Genomic DNA, 24657 nt, shown 5'->3' on the forward strand with positions numbered 1-24657 from the left:
GAGTAACGGTTTTCAAGGGGAATATCAATAAACCGTAAGTCGTCATTTCGGATTTCGGAACGACACCAAACATCGTTTTCAGGAATTTCGCTTTCAAACCGGTTCCAAAAATACTCATATTGAGATTTGATTCGTAAAAACAGTTACATAAAAGGAAGTAGCATAGGTTCGGGTGTATTGTAGACCGTCCGTTTGTTGCTAATTCGTTATTAATCAGAGCCTATCCGGTCTCAAGTTTCAGTTTCGATTATTCAGGGCATAGCAGTTCAAATCGCACTACAAGTGTATCGTAACACATTACTCAACAATCATAATCATTCCAACGTTTCACCAACTTCTCGATGCCGTGCGTGTAGAAGGATTTGTCTTTATCCTCAAAATAGTCTGCACATTCATTTCAGTTGAATTCCTTACCAGTAAGGATTTTTTTCTTGAATCAGCGGATAACCAGTAGCCAATGAGGGCCAGATTTGGATTATACGGTGGATGAGGAAGCAATTCGAAATTAAATTCATTCAATTTAACCATCGTTGCATCGACTGTTGAAACGGTGCATGGTCAGTTTTTTTTGGCATACGAGGTCGTTATTTCTTGATTTTCGCAATAAAACAATTTAACAACGCTATGTAGTATTCACTATTGGTTGTTTTTCCCTTTTTTCAAAACAGTCAATGGATATTATAAAGCTTGCTTCAGATAGAATTGGAACAAAGACAATTGCCTGTATTTCAGTTATTTATTATTTAATTCAAGATCTTTTTTTATACAAATGTAGCGTTTTTTTCATACTTTTAAGAAAAAAATACGGATAACATTATTCACCACTGTTTCGAAGGAATTCTCGATTTTTTCTTGTAACACGGCTCATTAGGCGGCGCAAACCTTCTTCGTCCATTGTTTTAGCTATCTTATTCCACCAGGTCGTATTCTGATTGATGTCTTTGACAACCTTTCCCTTTGCCTTGAGTCTCCTCTTCATGATTGTCCATGATTTCTCAATAGGGCGGAACTGGGGGCAGTTGGGTGGGTTAAGGTTTTTTTGGAACAAACTGGACCCCTTTCTCTGCATACCATTCTTGAACGACTTTGCTGTAATGACAGCTTGCCAAATCTGACCAAAACATTACGGGATGGTCGTGGGATCGAATGAACGATTTTTAGAGACACTCGTTTTTGGTATAGCCCCGAGCCGTTGCCAAGTAAAATTTTTGACCTGGGATTTGCCCGAAGTCAGCCTTGACATCGTCCATCAGAAGACACCCGTCGAACTTGGTCAGTACCTGGTCATATAGTTTCCGAGCACGAATTTTGACCACACTATTCTGTTTTATGGTCCGATTTGACTGTTTGCTAGTTCGATACGACTTGATTCCTTCCCGGAGTCGAGTTCTCCTCACGGTGATATGGGCAGCACCGAATTTTCTGGCCAAATCACGGTCCGACAGATTAGGATTCCTCTTAATCGTCTTCAAAATCTTACCAAGCAAATTTCCGGTCGACAGATCGATAATAAAAATCTCGGTTGAATTTTTCAAAAGGCCGTAAGAGCAAGTGACAGTTTCTCTTTGTTCACTTCCTCTTTCGATTATTGTGACGTGATTAGAAAGTTTTTCTTAGATTTTACAATTCTGTTTGAAAGTTGAAGGTCAACCTTTTACAGCAGCATCTGCCAATAGTGTGTATTCATTATGTATCAAACTAAAAGAACGCATACAATAGTAACGCAAATTCGAACCATCATCAACCGGATTCTGCCGTTCTGAAATCCGTCAATTGTAAACAGCAGCGGAACAGTGTGAACATCGAACCCCGGGTACGACAGTTAAGCTTTGAAGTTTACAAACATGTGATAGTTGTCTCGCGTAAAGGTCACTCGTATTTGATTACCACCGGGACACGTCACTTGGCTTGATTACGTTGTCAAGTGGAATGGTGGATCGCGATCTAAGCTGACTCTTCGGTTACAGCACTGCAAACGTCATCGGTCAGGTTAGATCTGTGCTGCGTCATGTATTTTGACGTCACCACCATAGAGGCGTGGCACGGACAAAGAATACTGAAACATTTCGTTTCTACTGAATTTTTATGAAACATCGAATGTCAAGAGCAAAGCAGTCTCTTATCTGTCATCGTCGAAGCAAACCTGTTCGCTACACGGTCGCCAAAGAAACGGACAAAACCTGCACCGGATGAATGATGTTCGCTGTCTGCTGATGAAACACTCGCCTACTACTACTACTACTGCCAACGAACAGCCCCTGATTATAGTCAATTATTCAAATACAGAAGTTACCTGAATTGCTGTCGGTTATTTTCCTCCCCAACATGCGTCATATCAATCAGTGGAGGCGGTGGCGGTGCTTTCAGCAGCACCGCAAATAATGAATACCTTCGTACACTGCCGAATAATACTCGGAAAAAAAGCTCCCAACAGTTGTTTCACCTCACCACGCGCCGGCTCACCTAATTGTTATGCCAAAAAAATACGCTTGCTGCGTTCGCGTTGTAACAAACAAAACTATGACGTCTGTCCGGATTGTTGCGGCGCGGCGGTGCGTTTCGCTAAAAGCACATTAGGGGGAGAATCCCAATTACTTTCGGCTGCGCTAGTGGCTAACCCCTCGCCAGCCGCACACACAAACCGAATCCATTTTCAATGCACGCTTCATCAGCTGTTCGGAGCTGATGGAGCCGTTTTTTTACGAGTTTACCAGTTTACTTTTTGCTTCATGGGTTCAAGTGTGCCCGAAAGTGGGTAAGTCAGTTTTGGTTTGGTTTTTTTTTTGGCTCATCCTGATTATCATAAAAATAACCGGATAAATCCGGCTGCTTTCGGCCGTTTTACTACTTTTCCAATTTGACGGTTACGATCCACCCTCTCACGTTTCTCGTCTGCTCCTACGACGCTTTTCGGTGGGAATTTCTACCGTATTTGGAATTTCGTGCCGTGCGGCGTGGGCTGGAGCTTCTTTTTTTTTTCCTTTCCTCTTATTTAACCGAACGACTTTAATTGCAACATTCATTCATGATTGGAACGATCAAAACTCCACCGACGGATCTTCGAGTTTGAATCTGCCATGAATGATTCACATGCGGATTATCCCCGAAGTTGAGTGAAAAACAGTCTGAAAAATTGGTTTTAATCAGTGACACGTGCAGATGATCGCGTTTTGGCGCATGTAAAACATGTGGAAATAATGATTCGGACACGCATATTTCATTTACTATATAATGATTTTTGTCTTGATTAGTTGAAATTAAAACCCTGCAGTTTGGTTTGACGTCATCGAAATCGCCGCCAGCGCAGTTATAATTAGCCCGTTTATTTTTTTGGAACATCGAGATCATTTTGCGAAAACAACAGAACCCAGTTGCTACCGACCCGTTATTGGTCATTATTCATTCTTTCGCAACGTCGTAGTTACCGTTCCACTTGCGTACTTTGTTCATTCATGCTGACAATGCCTCCTACGATGAGAAATCTAATCCCAACCCGATCCTATCGACCATCGCAGTAACTGTACTAATTCAATTAGCAGGCGTTGTGTTCATATTTGCGGTCTCATCATCCTTCAATCAGTGTGTAAGTACACAAGGGCACTTAACAGCAGAGATGCCAGGTCTGCAGATTTGTCTGTAAATCTGCAGATTTGGGGTATAGTGCTGCAGACATTTTTTGTTGTGCAGACTTTTGCAGACTTTTGAAATTCTCGCAGACTTTTGAAATTCTCGCAGACTTTCGTCTATATTTACAGACTTTTGAAATTTCCGCGACCTTTTTTTTTGCTCGCCAAGTCAGTTTTGCGTGTCATACTTTATAGAGAAATTGCTGCCAGCAATACATACTTGCTGACTGCAGATTTTTTTTCATATTTACAGACCCTGTCTGCAGATATTTGAAATTTTTACCTGGCATCTCTGCTTAACAGCAACCTAGTGCTAAATCATTGAAAATAGAGAGGTGTCAAATATGTCGTGACGAAAACAAAAACAATTTTGTTCTGATAAAACTGGTTGAGGTTAGGTATTCCACGATTGGAAGCAAACCGATCTTCATGATGCGGTTGTAGATTAGCTGTCATGTTATACCCGTCCAAAATGAAAGCTAGTTTCGTTATTGAAACGATAACTAAAATAATTATAACCGAAAAAACTGTTATGACAGCGGATATCGAGTTCGTTTTGTAGGCTGGCTGGCTCCAGCACGCCACGCCCAGCAACATATTCTCTGGCATCACAACAATGACTGGCTGATATTTCGCTCGACCAAAAACCCACAACAAAAAGCTGATATGATACAGAAAATTCGATACTGTGCTGTTTGCTCCACACTGAACCTGAACGCGTTGGTGACAATTCAAATTTCCCTATCGCGAAACGTCATTTTCTATAGAATTGCCAGGCTTTTTCGAGAACAATACCTTGTTCGTCTGTCTCACTCTCCCGATCATCTCCATTTTCCTAAACGATCTAGTTTGCCTTGCGGTTTGTCATCCGTGGTCGATGCCACTGCATTGATGGCTTGCTATTTACGTAGTACGAGAAAAAAAAAACAAACGTAAACAACCAACCGCAACAACCAGTCGGGCAGCAAAGCTGTCAAACGGATGAAATGTCAAAACAAACTTACTTACACTGTTTTCCGTTTCCTCCATCTCTTTTCTTTACATTGTAGCCCTCGGGATGGCGAAAATTGCGCAACATCGTCCAGTGGACGCCATTCTTCCAGACGTACAAGAAACAACGGTACCCCTGGGTTCAGCTCGCCGGTCACCAGGGAAACTTCAAGGCCGGACCCGATCAGGGCACAGTGCTGAAGAAGCTGTGCCCCAAGGAGGAGAAGTGTTTCAAGGTGAGTTCTCATCTGACAATTCTGGGTAAAATTGTTTGAATTGACTGATACTCCGATGACAGAACAGGCGTTTTAAGACCATTTGACATCCGAAAATGTTCATTAAATTATTATCGTTTTCCAGGTCCTCATGAAAGATGTCCTCCGGCCGTACGTTCCTGAGTACAAAGGCCAAGTGAACAGCGATGATGGAGAATGTATCCTTTTGAGAAAATCACTTCTCTTCTTGGACACTTGGAAATTAAAAACAAACGTTTTTGGAAACTAAGATTATTGGATTCTTGTAAGATTGAACATTCCAATTAATAATTTCTTGGAATCTAGAAATTCTACAATCACATAGTCTTACAATCTTGAAAGCTTGGTAAAATTGAAATCAGAATTCTGAAGAAATTCTACAACTGAATTTTTTTAACTAATTGAATATCGAGATATATTCAGAAAGCTTCTAGTCATGAATCAATGGAATCTTCAAGTCGTAAAATTTTGAATTATGGAACATTTTCAAACCCTTGGATTTTCAGAAGCTTACAATCAGAAGTTTCTAATTTGGATTATTTCTTTTAAGTACTAGGGTGATTTGAATCTTAGAAACCTGAAATATGAAACGTTTATGTATCTTCTTTGGGAGATTAAAAAAAATTAACTTTTGAATCGTGTATGAATCTACCTCAACTTTTTAAGATTCTGCTCTGAATATTTTTTCAATCTTCTTTGAAGCATTATTGACTGCTTTTTATTCTTTCTTGAATTTTCTTTAAATCGTTTTTGAATTTTCTTTAAATGATTTTGAAGACTTCTTAAATTTTTTTTCTATTTTAGTTTCCTTTGAATCTACGTTGAATCTTACTTCAATTTTCTTTAAACCTTCTTTGGATCATCTGTGGATCTTATTTGAATCTTATTTGAATTGATTTTGAGTCTACCTAAAATCTTTTTTGCATCTTCTACGTTTTTTTTTAATTTTCTTCGATAATACTCTGAATCTTTAATTTTTTTTTACATATTCGTCAAATCTTCTTTGAATCCTTTCCGAACCTTCTTCAAAACAGATTTGATTCTTCTTTGAATTGTTTTTGAATCTTCCTAAAATCTTCTTTGCATCTTCTACGAATCTTCTTTGAATTTTCTGTGATTCTACTCTGAATCTTTTTTCAATTTTCTTTGAATTTTTTGTGAATCTTATTTGAATCTTCTTTAAATTGTTTTTTCATCTTCCTAAAATCTTCTTCAAATCTTCTTTGAATCTTCTTTGAATCTTCTTTGAATCTTCTTTGAATCTTTTTTGAATCTTCTTTGAATCTTCTTTGAATCTTCTTTAATAATTTAGAATCTTAGAATCCTGGAATATGAAACGTTTATTCTTTAGAAGATTAAAATAAGATTTCACTTTTGAATCGCGTATGAATCCACCCCATTTTTTTTAGATTCTGATCTGAATCTTGTTTCAATCTTCTTTGAAGCATTATTGATTGTTTTTTATTCTTTCTTGAATTTTCTTTGAATTTTCTTTGAATCGTATTTGAATCTTCTTTGAATGATTTTGAAGTCTTCTTAAAACGTTTACTATTTTAGTTTTCTTTGAACCTTCTTTGCATCTTCTGTGGTCTTATTTGAATTTTCTTTGAATTGTTTCAGATCTGCTTAAAATTTTCATTGAATTTTCTTTGATTCTACTCTGAATCTTCCTTCAATTTTCTTTGAACCTTCTTTGAATATTCTGTGAATCTTTTTATAACCTTCTTTGAATTGTTTTTGAATCCTCCTAAAATCTTCTTTGAACTTTCTTCGATTCAACTCTGAATCCTCTCTAAATTTTCTTTGAACCATCTTTGCATTTGTTTCGTTAAATCTTCTATGAATCTTGATTGACTTTTTTTACATCTTTTTGGAATCATCTTTAAAGTATATTCCAGTATTCATGGAACCTTCTTTGAATCTACTTGGAATGTTGTAGACTCTGAATGTTTGTGCTTTAGAATGTAGGAAACAAATTAATTTAATTTGAATTAATTTTAAAACATATTTTAAGAGGTTTGTTAACTTAAAATCTTTTTATAGTGGAATCTCGAAATTTTGGTTTTAAGGAAAATTTGAAATTTTTGAATGTTGGATTTTGCTAGTCTGAAGCAATCGGAAAATCTTTAAACATTGAAATTTCAGAAGCTCGCAATCGGCAATTTTATTATCCTGAAATTCGGACGATTTGAATTTTGAAAATATAAAATCTATAACCTTGGATTATAATAGATGAGTTTTCTTTTAGTCTTCTTCGATCTCTTCGAGTAGTATTTGAAAGTTCTTCTTCGAATCTTCTTTAGATCTTAGTAGTTTTCACTGAATTTTCCTTGAATTTTGTTTGAAATCTCCATGCATTTTTTTGAATTTTCTATGATTTTTTTTAGTTTTACAATTTTTTTCTAACTTTTCATGAATTTTTTATGAGTCTTTGTTGATTTTTCTGTAAATCTTTCCAGAAACTTACAATCAGGAAATTTTCAATCTAGGATTATTTTAATATTGTTTAAGTATTTTGGTCATTCAGAATTTGAGAGTCCTCGAATATGAAGTGTTTTGTATCTTCTTTGTGAGATATAAAAAAAGATTTCACTTTTAAATCATCTGTGAATCTTCTATGATTTTTTTAATCGTCTCTGAATCTTTCTTGAACTTTCTCTAATTTTTTTTCTTCTTAGAATGTTCTTTGAAATCTATTTAAATCTTCTTTCTATTGTTTTGGAATGTTCTTTGAATCCACCCTGAGTTTTTTATAGTCTTCTTACAATGTTTTTCTTAATTTTCTTGGAATCTTACGTTGAATCTTCTTTGAATCTTCTTTGAATCTTCTTTGAATCTTCTTTGAATCTTCTTTGAATCTTCTTTGAATCTTCTTTGAATCTTCTTTGAATCTTCTTTGAATCTTCTTTGAATCTTCTTTGAATCTTCTTTGAATCTTCTTTGAATCTTCTTTGAATCTTCTTTGAATCTTCTTTGAATCTTCTTTGAATCTTCTTTGAATCTTCTTTGAATCTTCTTTGAATCTTCTTTGAATCTTCTTTGAATCTTCTTTGAATCTTCTTTGAATCTTCTTTGAATCTTCTTTGAATCTTCTTGGAATCTTCTTTGAATCTTCTTTGAATCTTCTTTAAATCTTCTTTAAATCTTCTTTGAATCTTCTTTGAATCTTCTTTGAATCTTCTTTGAATCTTCTTTGAATCTTCTTTGAATCTTCTTTGAATCTTCTTTGAATCTTCTTTGAATCTTCTTTGAATCTTCTTTGAATCTTCTTTGAATCTTCTTTGAATCTTCTTTGAATCTTCTTTGAATCTTCTTTGAATCTTCTTTGAATCTTCTTTGAATCATCTTTGAATCATCTTTGAATCTTCTTTGAATCTTCTTTGAATCTTCTTTGAATCTTCTTTGAATCTTCTTTGAATCTTCTTTGAATCTTCTTTGAATCTTCTTTGAATCTTCTTTGAATCTTCTTTGAATCTTCTTTGAATCTTCTTTGAATCTTCTTTGAATCTTCTTCGAATCTTCTTCGAATCTTCTTTGAATCTTCTTTGAATCTTCTTTGAATCTTCTTTGAATCTTCTTTGAATATTCTTTGAATCTTCTTTGAATCTTCTTTGAATCTTCTTTGAATCTTCTTTGAATCTTCTTTGAATCTTCTTTGAATCTTCTTTGAATCTTCTTTGAATCTTCTTTGAATCTTCTTTGAATCTTCTTTGAATCTTCTTTGAATCTTCTTTGAATCTTCTTTGAATCTTCTTTGAATCTTCTTTGAATCTTCTTTGAATCTTCTTTGAATCTTCTTTGAATCTTCTTTGAATCTTCTTCGAATCTTCTTCGAATCTTCTTTGAATCTTCTTTGAATCTTCTTTGAATCTTCTTTGAATCTTCTTCGAATCTTCTTTGAATCTTCTTTGAATCTTCTTTGAATCTTCTTTGAATCTTCTTTGAATCTTCTTTGAATCTTCTTTGAATCTTCTTTGAATCTTCTTTGAATCTTCTTTGAATCTTCTTTGAATCTTCTTTGAATCTTCTTTGAATCTTCTTCGAATCTTCTTTGAATCTTCTTTGAAGTTTCGTTAAATCTTCTATGAATCTTGTTTGATTTTTTTTGTATCTTCTTGGAATCCTCTTTAAAGTATATTCCAGTGTTCATGGCACCTTATTTGAATCTCTTTGGAATGTTGTAGATTCTGAATGTTTGTGCTTAACATTTGAGTCCAATGTACTTTATGTTAATTAATTTTGAAATATATTCTAAGATTTTCGTTAATTTGAAATCTTTTTGTAATGGAATTTCAAAATCTTTTTATAAAAGAATCCATCAAATTTTAAATTTCGGAATGTCAGAAGCATGCAATCTACAATTTTATATTCATGAAATTCGGATAATTTGAATTAATTATTTAATTGATTAATAATTTTGATTATTCGTTGAATTTTCCTATAGTTTTTTTCCAATCTTCTCGGAAGCATATTTATCTAAATCGCAATCTCTTCAAAAGTATTCGAAATATCTTTGAATTTTCTTGGAATTTTTTGAGAGCTTTACTTGAATTCGCTATGATTTTTTTACAATCTTTTTTAATCTTTCAGATTCATGAAAGATGAGTCTTCGTTGAATCTTCTCCAATTCTTTCCACAATCTTACAATCAGGAATTTTTTAATTCAGGATTATTTTTAATTTTTATCATGTGTTCTGGTCATTTAGAATTCGAGAAACCTCGAATACGAAACGTTTATGTATTTTCTTGGCGAGTTTGAGAAAAAATTCACTTCTAAATCGTCTGGGAATCTTCTGTCGATTTTTTTTATCTTTTCTTAACCTTGTTTGAATTTTCTCTGAATTTTCTTAGAATTTTCGTTGAAATTTATTTGAATCCTTTTTGTATATTCTTCGAATCCGTTTTGAATCTTTAATGAGCCTTCTTACAATTTTTTTTCGAATTCTCTTTGAATTTTCTTAAAATCTTCTTCGAATCTTCTTTGGATTTTCTTGAAATTTTATTACAATGGAATATTGGAGTCAATTTTAGGATGTTCGTTTCTTAGACCCGATCTTTCTAATTAAACAATTAAATTCATCTTGAGATCGATCTGAAAGTATCTGCGTTTGAAAGTATTTCTGACCCGAAAAGAGAACCATCATGAAATAAATCTCCTTTTAAACGGGAATAAAAACACTATCATAATCAGTAAAACTCGCTCAGGTGAATGAGAAAAATTTCAGGCAAAGCTCCAGAATTTAACTGCCAAGTACTAATACCAGTTTATTTCCAAAGACGAGACGGGAAGGAAAAAGCTAATCAGCTAATAACATTATCTAAAGTTCTAGAAAACATGTATGAGAATTATATTGTTTGAAAGTGAGGTCCGATCATTTTCCAGAGAGTAACATCAACTCTATTCTCTCCAGTATCCGGTATTCGAATCAAAACGAAATGACTAATGTTTCAATTTATCGTCAGTGACGTGTCAGAGCGTGTTTCTCTCTTATCAATCAATCAACGCACTCGAAGTTATATTCTAGAAACTTTTGCATTTTTTTTTGCCTAACGCGTAGCAGATAGGGTTGCCAGCCAACTGCGACTTAATGCTATGCACGCATCCGATAAGTCGCTACCGTTGACCGTTCCTCCGGTGGCGAAATAATCAAAACAAACAGATTATCACAACGTGGTTTTATTTCGAAAGCTGCTGCAACTGTTCCCAGGTTGTGTACTTGTTTTTATTGCCTTAGCTGAACAATTAGAACTGGAATATAAATAGCCCGCTTAATTTGCTTGCTAATTGGATAGCTTTCTGTACATACAACCTCCACTCCTCGCTCGTTTTTCTTCCACCGGAGATGGCATGTGCACACGAGAGTGCACAGTGATGCCACACCGAGCGAAAGTCGGTCAAAATTGAACATCTTTTACGATTTCTTTTAGAACCTTTATAGAGGGAATAAACGCCACAATTTTTTGAAACCGGCCAAGCCTACTGTTTTGGAAGGCTCAATCGTGAAAAAAATATTTTTGGAACTTCTGACTCATTTTTTCATCACCGTGAAACGTATTGATTGCAATTATTCTATCACGTCTAGATCGCAATGTTAATTTGAAGTCGAACCGGACAGTTGAGATGCTGTCAGGGGGACTTTTCCGAGCAAACAGTAAAGCCTGATCTCATCGAGTTGTTGAACCTCCGGTCTTTACAGGATCTGCTGTAAAATGGAACTCAAAGGGTTCGGCACTTTGCGTTTTTTATGTGTTAGGCTGATTGACAATTTTGGATAATGCCTAGCTCACCAAAACAAAATTTTTGATTGAATTCTCGACTACAAATTCAAATTGAAAACAAAAAATCTTCCTTAACCGAAACCCCGCTTCCGTTAGCCACCTACATCCAGTTGCAAGATCTGCTCAGTGACTACTACCAGCCGTGCGTGATGGACTGCAAAATTGGCGTACGGACCTACCTGGAGGAGGAGCTGTCCAAAGCCAAAGAGAAACCGAAACTGCGAAAGGTGAGTTGGGGCTTATGAACAATTTGAGCTCACTCATTGATTTACTGATTCTGTTTCCAGGACATGTACGAAAAGATGATCCAGATCGACCCGAACGCACCGACCGAGGAAGAACACCGGGCCAAGGGGGTCACCAAACCACGCTACATGGTCTGGCGGGAAACGATCTCCAGTACCTCGACGCTCGGTTTTCGGATAGAGGTAAATGCTAAAATACTTTTTCAGATCAGGGCTTGTATTTTGAATCCTCAACCGATCGAAGCAAAAAAAAACATCTGCTGTGAACACTTTGCTTGACATAGCTGAATGAGAGACCTATATTAGAGAAAAACTGAATGCGTGAGAGTATATGCTACTGAGCAGATCAATTCCCTTGCCTATAGTAAATTACCTGTGCTCTCAGTCTCTGTTAACACATGAACTAAGCAATCCATGGCAATGTAATGAAATGTAGGATTCACTCTCGTTAGTACTGTATGAGAAAGAAGGCCTTGCTTCACGGCGTGCTACATGACGCGAAGCAAAGTCAAATAGGCAATGTTTACGATGTTTTCACAGTGTAGGTTTACAGAAATCATTTTTTTTGTGCGCCACTCAGATGACTGTAGTGATGTATCCATGTTTCGTCCATGGTCACGTAACGACGCAAGAAATCTTTTTTGTTGCGAGTAAATAGCGATAAACTGCTTTCTGAATCATCGACTCGTTGCTGTTTTTTTCCATCGAAAGCAATCGCGGCACCCACTTGGAAAAAACCTTTTTCATGCTCAATTTTTCATGAAGGATAGTAAATACACTTCCATATGATATCTGTGTCATCTCAGCAATCTCACGGAGCTTCACTTTACGATCTTTCATTATAATTTTTGTCACTTCACTCACATTTTCCGGTGTAACGGCTTCCACAGGTCGACCCGAGCGAGCCCACCGAACTACCCGGATCTTCGGCTAATTGAAAGGTATTGGGCAATTGTCAAGCGGCACTTTCGGAAGGACGGTATAGTGTCCCAAAACATGCAGGAGTTCAAAAAACTGGACAGCTGCCAATCAATGTTGCTAACTACTTTTCGATACACTCCTTATTCTTGTGGAACATGCTGCCAAAATAGGTTTTTTTTGGCTCAGTCCGTTCAGGACTTGGTTAAAATTTTTGTTGTTTGAAACGCTCATTTACCGAAGTTATGTGCTTCTTGTGTGAGAAAAAGGACAAAAACCTTTGATTTATGACTCACAGTAAGGAGTGTATCGAAAAGAAGCTATCCACATACATTTGTGTTGTACGCATGTATTTGTGATGGTTTTTTTTATGCTCAGATCACAGCATGCTATGCGTTTGACTGTCAGCTTTCGTTTGTTTACTTATTTGTGAGGTTGAAATTCTGCGTTTTCAAAATGTCGCGTATTGAAAAGGAAGTGAAAATTAAGGTTCTGGGCACGTGGCTAAGTGAGAAGGATATTACTATGCGAAATATTTAACCATCATTAATAAGTTTGGGAACACTATTCTTTGGATGAGCTACCAGGAAGAGGCAGAAAACCCGGCTCTTCCAACCCGAAACTGGACCAGAAAGTGGTATCTCTAATCATGAAGAACAAATCAATGTCAATATGTGATTTGTCCAAAAAAGCAGGAACGAGTTTCGGGATGATCCAGCGTATCAAGAGACAAAATCATCTGAAGACTCGAAACAAAGTGTATAACAGAAGAAGCGAGCAGCAACAAGGGCCCGGAAATTGTATTCGCGTCTTTTGTAGTGTTCGGATGCATACGTTTTGATGGACGATGAGACTTATGTAATGGAGGACTCAAAAACCCTTCCAGGTCCACAATACTTTACTGTCGTCGTTGTGGAGGATGTGAACGATGCAGACAGGTCGATTCAAATTAAGAAGTTCGGTCCGAAGGTATTGGTATGGCAAGCAATATGTTCCTGTGGTTTGAAGTCAACAATTTTTCACACTACCGGAACTATAAATGCAGAAATCTATCGATCTGAGGGACTCCAGAAGAGATTGCTGCCTTTACATAAGAAAAATATCAATCCACCAAATCGCCCTCAGCTTCGACCCATCGAAGGTTACTGGGCAATCGTAAAATGGGGGCAGCTGGAAACATGCAGGAGTTCAGAAAAAAATTGGGCTCAAGCGTCCAAAAAATGTGATGCAACACTTGTCTGGAACTTGATGAAGAGCGTTCGATCAAAAGTTCGAAAATTCGTGAAGGAATAACCTAAATTTCATCCGTATGCTCAAGTTTAACCTCGTACAATAAAGGATCAATTTTTAGTTTGAATAAAATATAGTTTTTGTAGCATATGTTCAGATCAAATGTTGGAAGAAAAACCACTTTTTTGAAGCAGACCGTAGCGTACAGCTCAAAACTAAAATAGTTCATTTTATTTAGTAAATGAGCGGGGTTTTCAGTTCATAACTACTTACATTAATGATATTCTTCAATATTGTTCACGCGGTTCCTTTGATCAAACAATTCTCACTCGTTTACGAGTTTTTTTTTTTTCATAAATACGTTTATTTCTTAAGGCAGTTTACATAAGTTTTTCTTCGCCGTAGCATCACTTTTACATAATATTCTTATCCTAATTTAATTCTAACATAGTCACAACGTTTTGCATTTATTAAAACATATTCTCTTATTACTTAAATATCAACTTAGGTACTCGTCATTAATTATGATATCTACTCGGAAATATTATTTGAACCAAACGATTAACTTCTATAAATTATAAAATAAGCTGTTATTTTCAGACATTTTGTTAATAATTTCATAAACTGTTTCGAGTTTGTTTGTATCATTACATTATTTTTATTCTAATTTAGCTATTGGTTGAACTCATGGACGCAGCTGGGATCAGAACTAAGTCTTGAAAGGGGCCTTTATTAAATTGAAACTCCAGTTTTCTTTATGAAATGATAAATAAGTTTCATGTATGAAAGGTCACGACAAGCAAGAATGTCTCGAACTGGGATATTGGATAGTCTACCTTGGGTACGCAAAGAATTTATTAGTTGAGATCTGACATCACGATACTCCACGCATGTCCAAACGACATGATCAATATCTCGATAACCTTCGCCACAAGCACAATGATTAGTCTCGGAGAGCCCAATTCGAAGGAGATGTGCATCTAACGTGTAGTGATTGGACATGAGTCTGGACATCACACGAATGAAATCTCTACTCACATCCAGTCCCCTGAACCATGCCTTTGTCGATATTTTCGGACGTTTACGAGTTGAACCTAAAGATTTCAAATTATACATTTATATAATAACAAATTCTATTCAACTTACGAATTTAGAACGATAATTAGCGATTAAACTTAGATTTAAATTTAATTATAATAAACGTCGATAAATTCTCGACTGCCTTTACACGCACTTTCAGTCCTTTTTTTGCCTTCTCGTTATGTCAGTTCTCACTATCTGGCTGTCATCTGACGTCTCTTTTCTAGCGCTCTTTCCGACAGGCCCGATCGTATGCCCACTGGTGTTGTTAAGCGGCGGTGGTAACAATTCCCCCTCTCGTAACTCTGGTCCGGAATCGGAGATTCGATCAGATTTACTCCTCAACTCCATAACCGCAAGCTTCGCAACTGCCCGCCGATACACACCCTTTGATGTTCGCACCAAAGCTCGTCGTACTCTGCCATCGATACTTCGTATAACTTTCTCCACAATACCTCGAATCCAGGTTCTCCGATTATTTCCGTCGACCAAATATACCAATTCACCTTCTTCGACAGGGTCTTGTTCTTCATACCATTTAGATCGGTGATTGATCGATGGTATGTACTCCTTGAGCCACCTCTGCCACAACATATCGGCTAGTTTTTGAGATCGCTTGTAGTTATCGCGTAACGCTTCTGCTGATCCAGTCGGTAAGTTGACTTCGACACGTTCTCCAGCTGGAAAACCACGAATGAAGTGGTTCGGAGTGAGAGCTTCAACTTCTGCTGATTCTTGTGGCACATATGTCAGTGGTCGAGAGTTTACAATATCCTCCGCCTCGGCTAACACAGTAAGTAAGATTTCGTCTGTTAACTTTCCACCGTCGTGCAGAGCTTTGAGTGCCTCCTTTGCCGATCTCACCAATCGCTCCCATATTCCGCCCATGTGTGGCGCAGCTGGCGGATTAAAATGCCATTTGGTCGTAGAACTTGTAAAAACATCAGCACAATCAAATTCGATAGTTCGAAACTCCTCAACCAACTCCTTACTTGCTGCATGAAAGTTGGTACCATTGTCAGAGAAGAATTCACACGGAGACCCTCTTCTACAGATAAATCTTCTAATGGCCATCACACACGACTGGCTACTAAGCCTGTGTGCGACTTCCATGTGAATCGCCCTGGTTGCTAAGCACGTGATTAAGCAGATCCATCTCTTCTCAGAGCGCCTTCTTATTGTAACGGTTACTGGGCCGAAATAGTCGATCCCTACGAAACTGAACGGACGATGCTGAGGTGTCAAGCGTTGGACAGGAAGGGGAGCCATTCTAGGGATAGTAGGTCGGCATTTGTTGATTTTGCACTAAGCACACCCTTTCATTACCTGAATTACCGCAGCTCGAATGAACGGGATGTAGAAGCGTTGCCTAATCTCGTTGACCACAGTTTCACGGTTAGCGTGGCCGAATTTTTCATGGTAATAACGAAGAATTTTGGTTGTAACATCATGACATTTTGGAAGCACTGCTGGACATCGCTGCTCAAAGGGGATAAAATCCGCATGGGCCGTCCGCCCTTCCATCCGAATTATTCCGGACTCATCCAAAAAAAGAGGAAAGTTTGTATAGAGGACTGGATCGATCGATTGCATACCACTTGGCTCGCGGTAACTCCAAGTTTTTTTGCAGTATTTTCGTTTCATCGGGAAATCCTTCTTGTTGCGCAGATTTCCACAGATACTCTTCCGCTCTTCGGTATTCATCCCATTTGAGAGGAACTTTAATCGATAATGTTGAACCCTTTAGCAGTCCCGTTTGATTATGCGTGGCTCTGAGCGTTTCAATTGGGTGCTTCTTAATCCTTTTGCGACAGTTGGAGATAAAACGAAATACACAAGCAATTGATCTTACAAGAACTCTCCAGCGTGAAAAACGAGTAGTATCCACAATACATTCGGCTAAGGATACATCGTGGAACAGGTAATATGCCCGTAGTTCTTCTTTTACACCCGCTTCAGGTAGCTTTTTCCGGAAACTCTCTTCAGTCGCTTGGTACAAAATAGCTGGACCTCGAACCCAAACACCATCGGTTTGAAGGGGTGGACCTGTTTTCCCCCACTTCGTTATAACATCAGCTATGTTATCCTTTGACGCTACCCAGCACCAATCGGTTGGACTCGTAAGACTTAAAATTTCTCCGATACGATAAGCCACAAATTGTTTATACTTTCTGTGGTCGGAACTAATCCAGGACAATACCGTAGCAGAGTCTATATGAAAAACAAGCCGTTTCACCTGTACTGAATGATTATTCTTTATAGCTACTGACAATCTTGCCGCAAGTACAGCCGCCAGAAGTTCCAACCGAGGAATGGGCATGTACTGAAGAGGGGCTACCTTCGATTTAGCAGACACAAGGGCGACTCTCGGTGTTCCATTCACCCAAAAAGCGAAAGTAACCAACGCATCCATAGGCCTCCTCACTGGCGTCAGCGAACACGTGCAACTCAAGATTCTGATAGTCTGACGGCTTCGAATCTAAAAAGTAACAACGAGGAATCTCCATGGACTGGACTTTTGGTAGCAGCGAAATCCACTTAGACCATTTCTTCGCAGAATTACTGTCGATCGTTTCGTCCCACGAGAGACCATTTCTCCATAGATCCTGAATTATTATTTTTCCGAACACCGTAAACAACGACCATAAGCCAAGGGGATCAAAAAGGCTCATTACGATACGTAAGAGGATCCTTTTAGTCGGTAGCCTTTCTTCTACCAAGAAGGGTTGCAAATCATCAATTGAAACGACGCCGAGAACAAATATGTCTCTGGCCGTATTCCATGACATTCCCAAGATTCTTTCTGTGTAGTTAGATTTATCGAAATCAAATTGGATTGTCCGATCGAGGGTCTGTCTACCGAAATGCTGTAGGAAAGCCGCACTATTTGATACCCAGTTTCGAATTGTGAAACCAGCCTTAGAATGAATGAACGCAACCTCGTTCGCTCGTTTAATAGCTTCGTCAATGGTGAATGTTGAATCCAGGTAGTCATCGACGTAGTGTCGACGAACGATCGCTTCGACAGCGTCTGGGAACTGCTTGGAAAATTCCTGTGCGTTTCGATTTTTAATATATTTGGCCGAACAAGGCGAGCTGGTTGCACCAAACGTGGCAACATCTATAATGTATATCACGGGAGGACCGGTTGAATTCGGCCGAAACAAAAATCTTTGAGCTGACTTGTCACTCGATCGTATCAGCAGCTGATGATACATTTCCGCTATGTCGCCCCCAAAGGCGATTGGGCGCTCACGAAACGGACACAAAACCGATGGCAGACTGGAAAGAAGGTCGGGACCCTTCAGTAGCTCGGAATTGAGCGATTTGCCACCAATTGATGCTGCGGCGTCCCACACTAGTCGATCCTTTCCCGGTATTTTGGGGTTTAGGACAACATTAAGCGGGAGATACCATACCTTACCAGGCTCAACATCGTTTAGTTCTTTTCGTGTGGCGATGTGAGCGTATCCCTTCGTCTGGTATTCTTGAATCTGTCTAACTACATTTTGCTGCAACTCCGTTCACTCAGATCCCGATTTTCCGGATCGCAATCGGTATGATGTGCAGCAAATCCAACTGGGGTATCGTTACTACCTTGTGGACCGTATATAGTCCAGCCGAGTCTCGTTCGAACAGCGATTGGTTCTCCAGGTTTCCCGACACGTGATTCAAGCGGAGCGTACACGTGTAAATGTTTAAGACCGATAAGAACCTTAGGTTGTCCTCCTAAGTACTTGGGAACCGGAAGTCCACGAAGATGATTGAATCTCTTGGATACTTCAGCAAACTGAATATTTTGCTCTGGTAGTTGCAAATGTTGTACAGTATGAACATTTTGTAACACGAATTTCTCGTCAGAATCCATCGCGGAAATTGACACGTTGACGCACCTGGAATCCCTTTCAACTCGACTCATGCCTGCCGTCCATTTGACGACAATTGGCTTCCATACTCCGTTCAGCTTTATTTCGTTTGCAACACTACTATCCATCGAGGAATACGACGAGCCTTCGTCCAAAAAGGCAGTAACATTGACAGAATACTTTCCGTTGTAAATCCTAATTGGTACTACGCGAAAAATGACTGGATACTGTTCCGAGTTATGTAAGTTACAGTTCGTTGATAGCGGCAAATATTTGTTTACCGAATGAAGAAGCGGATGATGTCGTTCCTTGCAATTCCCTACATTGCAATGCCCTTTGAACCGACAGCGAGCTTGTCCATGATCATTTAGGCATAATAAACACAGCTTCCATTTTTTCACGATTTTCAGCCTATCTTCCAATGACAGGCGTTGAAATTCTCCACAATAACGGATCCGATGGTCTGCATTGTTGCATGCAAGACATGGCTTGCGACCCTCGCTATACTGAATGTTGTGATCTACCGTTGCTCTACTTGATGACTGCGCGACATGATGTGTGTTCAGGAAACCTTCATGCTCTTTGGGTTTCGATCTTTTATCCTGCCGTTCCCGCATGGAGCGCTTTTCTACCTGTGGATCTGAATACATCGTGACTTCCGTTGCTTCCGAAACAATTCCAGAAAGAAAGTCCGAAAGGGTACTTAAGTTTACTGTATCCCTTTGACGTTTATATCTAACCCATTCGAGTTTCGTACTAGGAGGCAATTTCTCTACGAGCTCCGCAATTAGCATAGGATTCACGAGATGGTCCACTAGTCCCGAAGCTACCAGATGATCACACAACTGTTGAACGACCATACCATAACTGATAAACGTAACCAAACGATCGATACGTGGTGCTTCGGCCCTTCTCGCCTTTTGCATCAAAGAATGAAGCAGCTGTTCCGGCCGGCCATATAGTAACCGAAGAGTCTCGATTACCTTTGGAACTGATTCCGGGAGTAAAAGCCTACTCCGAACCGCCTCTAACGCTTGTCCTTTGATGCTTTCTTGAAGCCGTCCCAAATTTTCTAAATTAGTCCAGTTACACGCTCTATTTCCGTTGTTGTAACTACTGATAAATAGGCCACTCTTCCGATCGCCCAGTAAAGACTGGCAATTTCGCGAATGAACCTTTTCGTGCAGCGATTTGAGCTCTAGTTAACCTCGGTTCGTCGTGTTGTGTAATGAAATCCTCGTCACGATTGACAGACATCGTGAGGCCTTGAGATAGCATTGAACCAAACTGTCGGACTGAATCAGGAATCGAACTCGAAGATGAACATTTTTTTTTTCATAAAATATATTTATTAAAGCACAATGCGTTAGCTCTATGATACCAAAGGCATTTTGTAATAATAAGAATTGTGTAGGTGCTGGCCTCTCATGTTTTACTGGTGACGTTGCTACTCAATGGTAGTGGCCGTATGCTTGTTCGTATGGGTCCACGGAAGACACCCCCGAGTCAAAGACCCGGCCAGTGGCCCGCGTGCTAGTTATCGACAGGAGTGGTCCTCCGTTCTTGGAATCAGCCAGGTGACGTGAAAATGTATCAAAAATTGCTGCATACTTCAGTGGGTCCGCGGAAAACACCCCCAGGCTGCAAAGACCTGGCGGGTGGCCCGCATGTGAATCATCGACTGGAGCGGCTTTCCGTGGCAATGATGGTGATGTTGCCGAATGGTATGAAGAAAAAAAAATAGAGAAGTAATTGTTGTGGAAAACGGATTGTTAAAGGGGGGTATGGGAACGAAATAACTAATAACTACAAATATTTAGTTAGTTGACATCGAGATGGTGAAGAGACTGGGGAAAGGGGAGCGAAAAGTTAGTAACAGCAAAAAGATCTTGTTAGTATCGATAAATATGGTAGACAGACGGGGGATTGGGAGAATCGGGCGGATGTTAGTGTCGAACCTATAGGTGAAGAGTATTCTTAGTCTCGAAAAGAGTAAGGAAAACTTTCTATGCCAAATACAACGGATCACACTTGTATATTAATGTGTTTAAGGTATTGGTAAATGAGAAGCATATAGGAACTATCCCGACTCGCCAACACATCCCGAACCGGAACATCAGGCGGTCTACCTCGGGCCCTAAGGGATTCCAGAAGCTCCAACCTGGCGTCACGATACTCTACGCACGACCACACGACATGTTCGATGTCCTGATAACCGTCGCCACAGGTGCAGAGACTGCTCTCCACGAGCCCAATACGCCGGAGATGTGAGTTGAATGTATAGTGATTTGACATGAGCCGTGACATAACGCGAATGAAATCACGACTCACGTTCATCCCCTTGAACCAAGGTTTCGTCGATACCTTAGGGATAATGGAGTGTAGCCATCGTCCCAGTTCGTCATTCGTCCATGAAGTTTGCCAATTTTCGAGAGTTTTCTGACGAGAAATACTGAAAAATTCATTGAAGCAGATTGGTCTTTCATAAATATCACCTTCCAATGCGCCCACTTTAGCCAATGAGTCTGCCTTTTCATTGCCCGGAATGGAACAATGCGAAGGGACCCAGACTAACGATATTAAATAAGACCGTTCAGATAAAGTTCTCAAATGTCGAAGATGAACATGAGGACATAGGAACTGATGGAAGCGGTGAAACCGGCTTGTCCATCGTTGCATCGCGTGGAATTTGAAGCGAAGTGTCCTCGTCAGAGTCGCTTTGGAGTGGAGGTTGATTATTGACGAAATTACTTACGTGCACTTGCTTTCTGGGAGTGGAACAATTGGGAAAAGCTCTTCGAGTATCTACTACTGGTTGATTTTGCTCGATTGGAAATTTGAACTTTGTCTTCCACATCTCATTTATGTCAGCATTTTTTTTTTTGCACTTGACGTCTCATGGTACCTTCCTTCATGACTCCCAACGAATCTGTAGGTTTGAATTCATCTTGCAATGCACTTCGCATTCTATTGAATTCCGCATCTAAAACCCGTTTCCTTTTCAACATCTCTCTCTCGAGACGAATTTGCATCAACATTTTTTCCTTCTCCATTTCATATTTACGAACGAAGTCTGCTTCCATTTGCAGTAACTCTTGCTTATGCCGCAATTCAGCATCCTCTCGCATAGTAGCAGACGTAGTTGGATTATTGACGGTTTCTGGATCAACTATATTCGATGGTCCTTCGTTACCTGAATCAGGTACTGTCACGATAGCGTTACCACTGATCTTGGTTTGCGTCTTTTCGTTACGATTTTCAGTCCCGCGACAATCTGTACATATCCAGGAAACGTTTTCAACATCCTCGTTCACACCTGTGCATTTAAAGTGGAACCATCTGTTGCACTTTTCGCAGAAAATCATATTGCTATCCGCGTGGTTTGGCTCTTCGCATAGTGCACAATCATAGCCCGTGATTTCAGGGTTATGTTCATCCACGCTTTCAGATGATATCATTAATTTTTGAGATTGTTCAGATCAAATGTTGGAAGAAAAACCACTTTTTTGAAGCAGACCGTAGCGTACAGCTCAAAACTAAAATAGTTCATTTTATTTAGTAAATGAGCGGGGTTTTCAGTTCATAACTACTTACATTAATGATATTCTTCAATATTGTTCACGCGGTTCCTTTGATCAAACAATTCTCACTCGTTTACGAGTTGAACCTAAAGATTTCAAATTATACATTTATATAATAACAAATTCTATTCAACTTACGAATTTAGAACGATAATTAGCGATTAAACTTAGATTTAAATTTAATTATAATAAACGTCGATAAATTCTCGACTGCCTTTACACGCACTTTCAGTCCTTTTTTTGCCTTCTCGTTATGTCAGTTCTCACTATCTGGCTGTCATCTGACGTCTCTTTTCTAGCGCTCTTTCCGACAGGCCCGATCGTATGCCCACTGGTGTTATTAAGCGGCGGTGGTAACAGCATAATTTGAAAGCACAATTTTTGGATAGCTCATTTTCGATACACTCCTTAGTATGAATAATGAATGGCCATATTACTCCCGCGAATCGTCATGTTTAGCCTGTCGTAAAGTGAGATTCGGAAATTGTGTGTTCCTACATAGATTTGTTATCACTTTTTAGAGCAATACTCCGACAAAGTTGTAAACTCAGTAAACCTGATCTTGTTCGTTTAAAATGCTAACTCTTATTTTCTTTCTAAAAACATTATCTAATTTCACGACTATTCCTATAGATGCTTCAAAGATCCTTCGTGTAAACTGTAGTGTAAATGTGTAAACTAGGAAGACGACTCGCCAAAATTTGTTTTTGTAACATTTCCCCTACCGTGGATAATGGCTATGTTATCTGGTTGATAAGAACAATGATTTGAGAAATATATAACTAACGGTTCTTCTTGTGATGGTCAAGTCGAAGCTAGTATCTATCGTCGTGAAATGAGATTAGAGAAATCTCGTTAGGATAGTTTCTGCATCGTATTTCAATCAGAAGATTTCGCGATCATCTGCGGAGTACCTACACTAGAGATGGGCAATTCGTTCGCGAACGGTTCAAAAGAACTAGTTCTTTTGAAAGAATGAACTAGCTATAGTTCTTTTTTTGAGAACGGTAGTTCCTCAGTTCAAAGTTGAGGGATCTTTTTTTTTGTTTTTTAAGCTCGCTCAACCTTTTTTCAAGAACGGTACTAATAAGAAAGTTTCGTCACGAAACCTCAGTTCTATTTCGAGGGACCTTTTTTTCCTCGCTTAAGCTTACAAAAGTGAGTTCTTGTTCAGTCTTTGAACAAACAAACCAACTATGAAAAGAACGAACGAACGGCTCTGGAGAACTAGTTCTTTCAACAGAACTCTGCATCACTGAACGGTTCTTTAAAATGAACTGTTTTGCCCATCTCTAACCTACACGCAGCTATCCAACAAGATTTATTAGGCGAGCGAAACTATTTCTACTCTGGGAGTCATCTAGCTAGAAGGAATGCAAAGCGAGGATTTCTTGATATCTTTTCTGGTTTATGGTGCCAACTACTAAAATTGTTGAAATCTTCATTGGAATCAATAGAACGATGAATATAATTTATTGTTTGAAGATGATTTCATGCAAATATTGGCCGCGGCTCCACTTTAGATGGCCCATGTGCAAGGTCCAATTTTGGCATACTCTCTCTAACATATCGGCCAGTATTTCACGAATAATGCGACCGGTCCATAATCCACACCAAACAGTGACTTTTTGGGATGCATTGGTAGCTCTTGCAATGCTTCTGGCTGGTCTTCATCCCGGATGCGGTAATTTTGCTTTTTGACGTATTCATTCAACCAGAAATGAACTTCGTCGCTGAACACAATTTTTTTGATAGGAAGTGGTTTTTCCTCTAACTTTGCCAGCGTCCATTCATGATTAAATTATAGACCAAACGACGGTTCATGCTTAAATTATAGACCAAACTGAACAAGTTTGACGATGACACAAGACACGATTCACGCTTGATCAGTCAAAAACAGTGTTGCCAAAAAGATACCAGCAAAAGAATCACCCTTTATTTAGACAACATATGATTCTAGGCCGATATTTTTAGTTCATCTCACCATAGCTGATAAATTTCCTAATAATTACTAATATAGATTAAATCACCGACTTCGGTGTTGAAGCTTGATTGATAGTGATTGTCTACACATTGTATTATTTCATGAGATTTATAAGACTTCCTGAGAGTGCTTGAAATGCTCCTGAATGTCTTTTAAAGCGTCATAAACCTAAACTGAAAAATGAAAATACGCAATATGCAGTGAAGAAGCGTTTATTGTAAATACAACATGAGTTTTCAAAGTGTATTTACGTTAGAAAAAATTCCAACAAAGGATGCACAAGTTCCAAATCAGCAATCAAAACGTCAGCCTTATAGGTAATACGAAAAAATATAACTTGTACAGTAATTCATATGTGCTATTCAGGAAGCTCGTAGAATATCAAAAAAGGTTCAACCATAAAAGTGAAGTAATGAATTTTTTGAGTGTATTTGAAAGTATTCACAGAAGCACCAACGCGCAGTCCACTTTTATTGATTTGGAGTTACTTTCTGAGTGCCACAGCTCATTTGCTTTGTTAAGAATTAGTTCAAACTTTTCGCTTGTAAAATGATTTGATTTAAGAGGCGGGTAAGTTTTGAAAAATCATTTATTATTTTCTTTA

At 38.6% G+C, this 24657-nt stretch overlaps 1 protein-coding gene across 4 annotated transcripts in view; it reads left to right on the top strand.

Annotated features, from left to right (window-relative positions):
- Positions 1 to 24657, top strand: part of LOC131427520 (inositol-trisphosphate 3-kinase A-like) — a 150610-nt gene that overhangs the window by 121171 nt on the left and 4782 nt on the right. For all 4 annotated transcript variants that reach the window (XM_058590784.1, XM_058590785.1, XM_058590782.1 and 1 more), the window contains 4 exons: positions 4676 to 4852; positions 4977 to 5049; positions 11246 to 11376; positions 11437 to 11577. In XM_058590784.1, coding sequence (XP_058446767.1) covers positions 4676 to 4852; positions 4977 to 5049; positions 11246 to 11376; positions 11437 to 11577 — 522 coding nt within the window. The remainder of the gene's footprint in view (positions 1 to 4675; positions 4853 to 4976; positions 5050 to 11245; positions 11377 to 11436; positions 11578 to 24657) is intronic.

Source organism: Malaya genurostris, chromosome 2 (genome assembly GCF_030247185.1).
Source record: "Malaya genurostris strain Urasoe2022 chromosome 2, Malgen_1.1, whole genome shotgun sequence".
In the NCBI taxonomy this organism is placed as follows: Eukaryota; Metazoa; Arthropoda; class Insecta; order Diptera; family Culicidae; genus Malaya; species Malaya genurostris.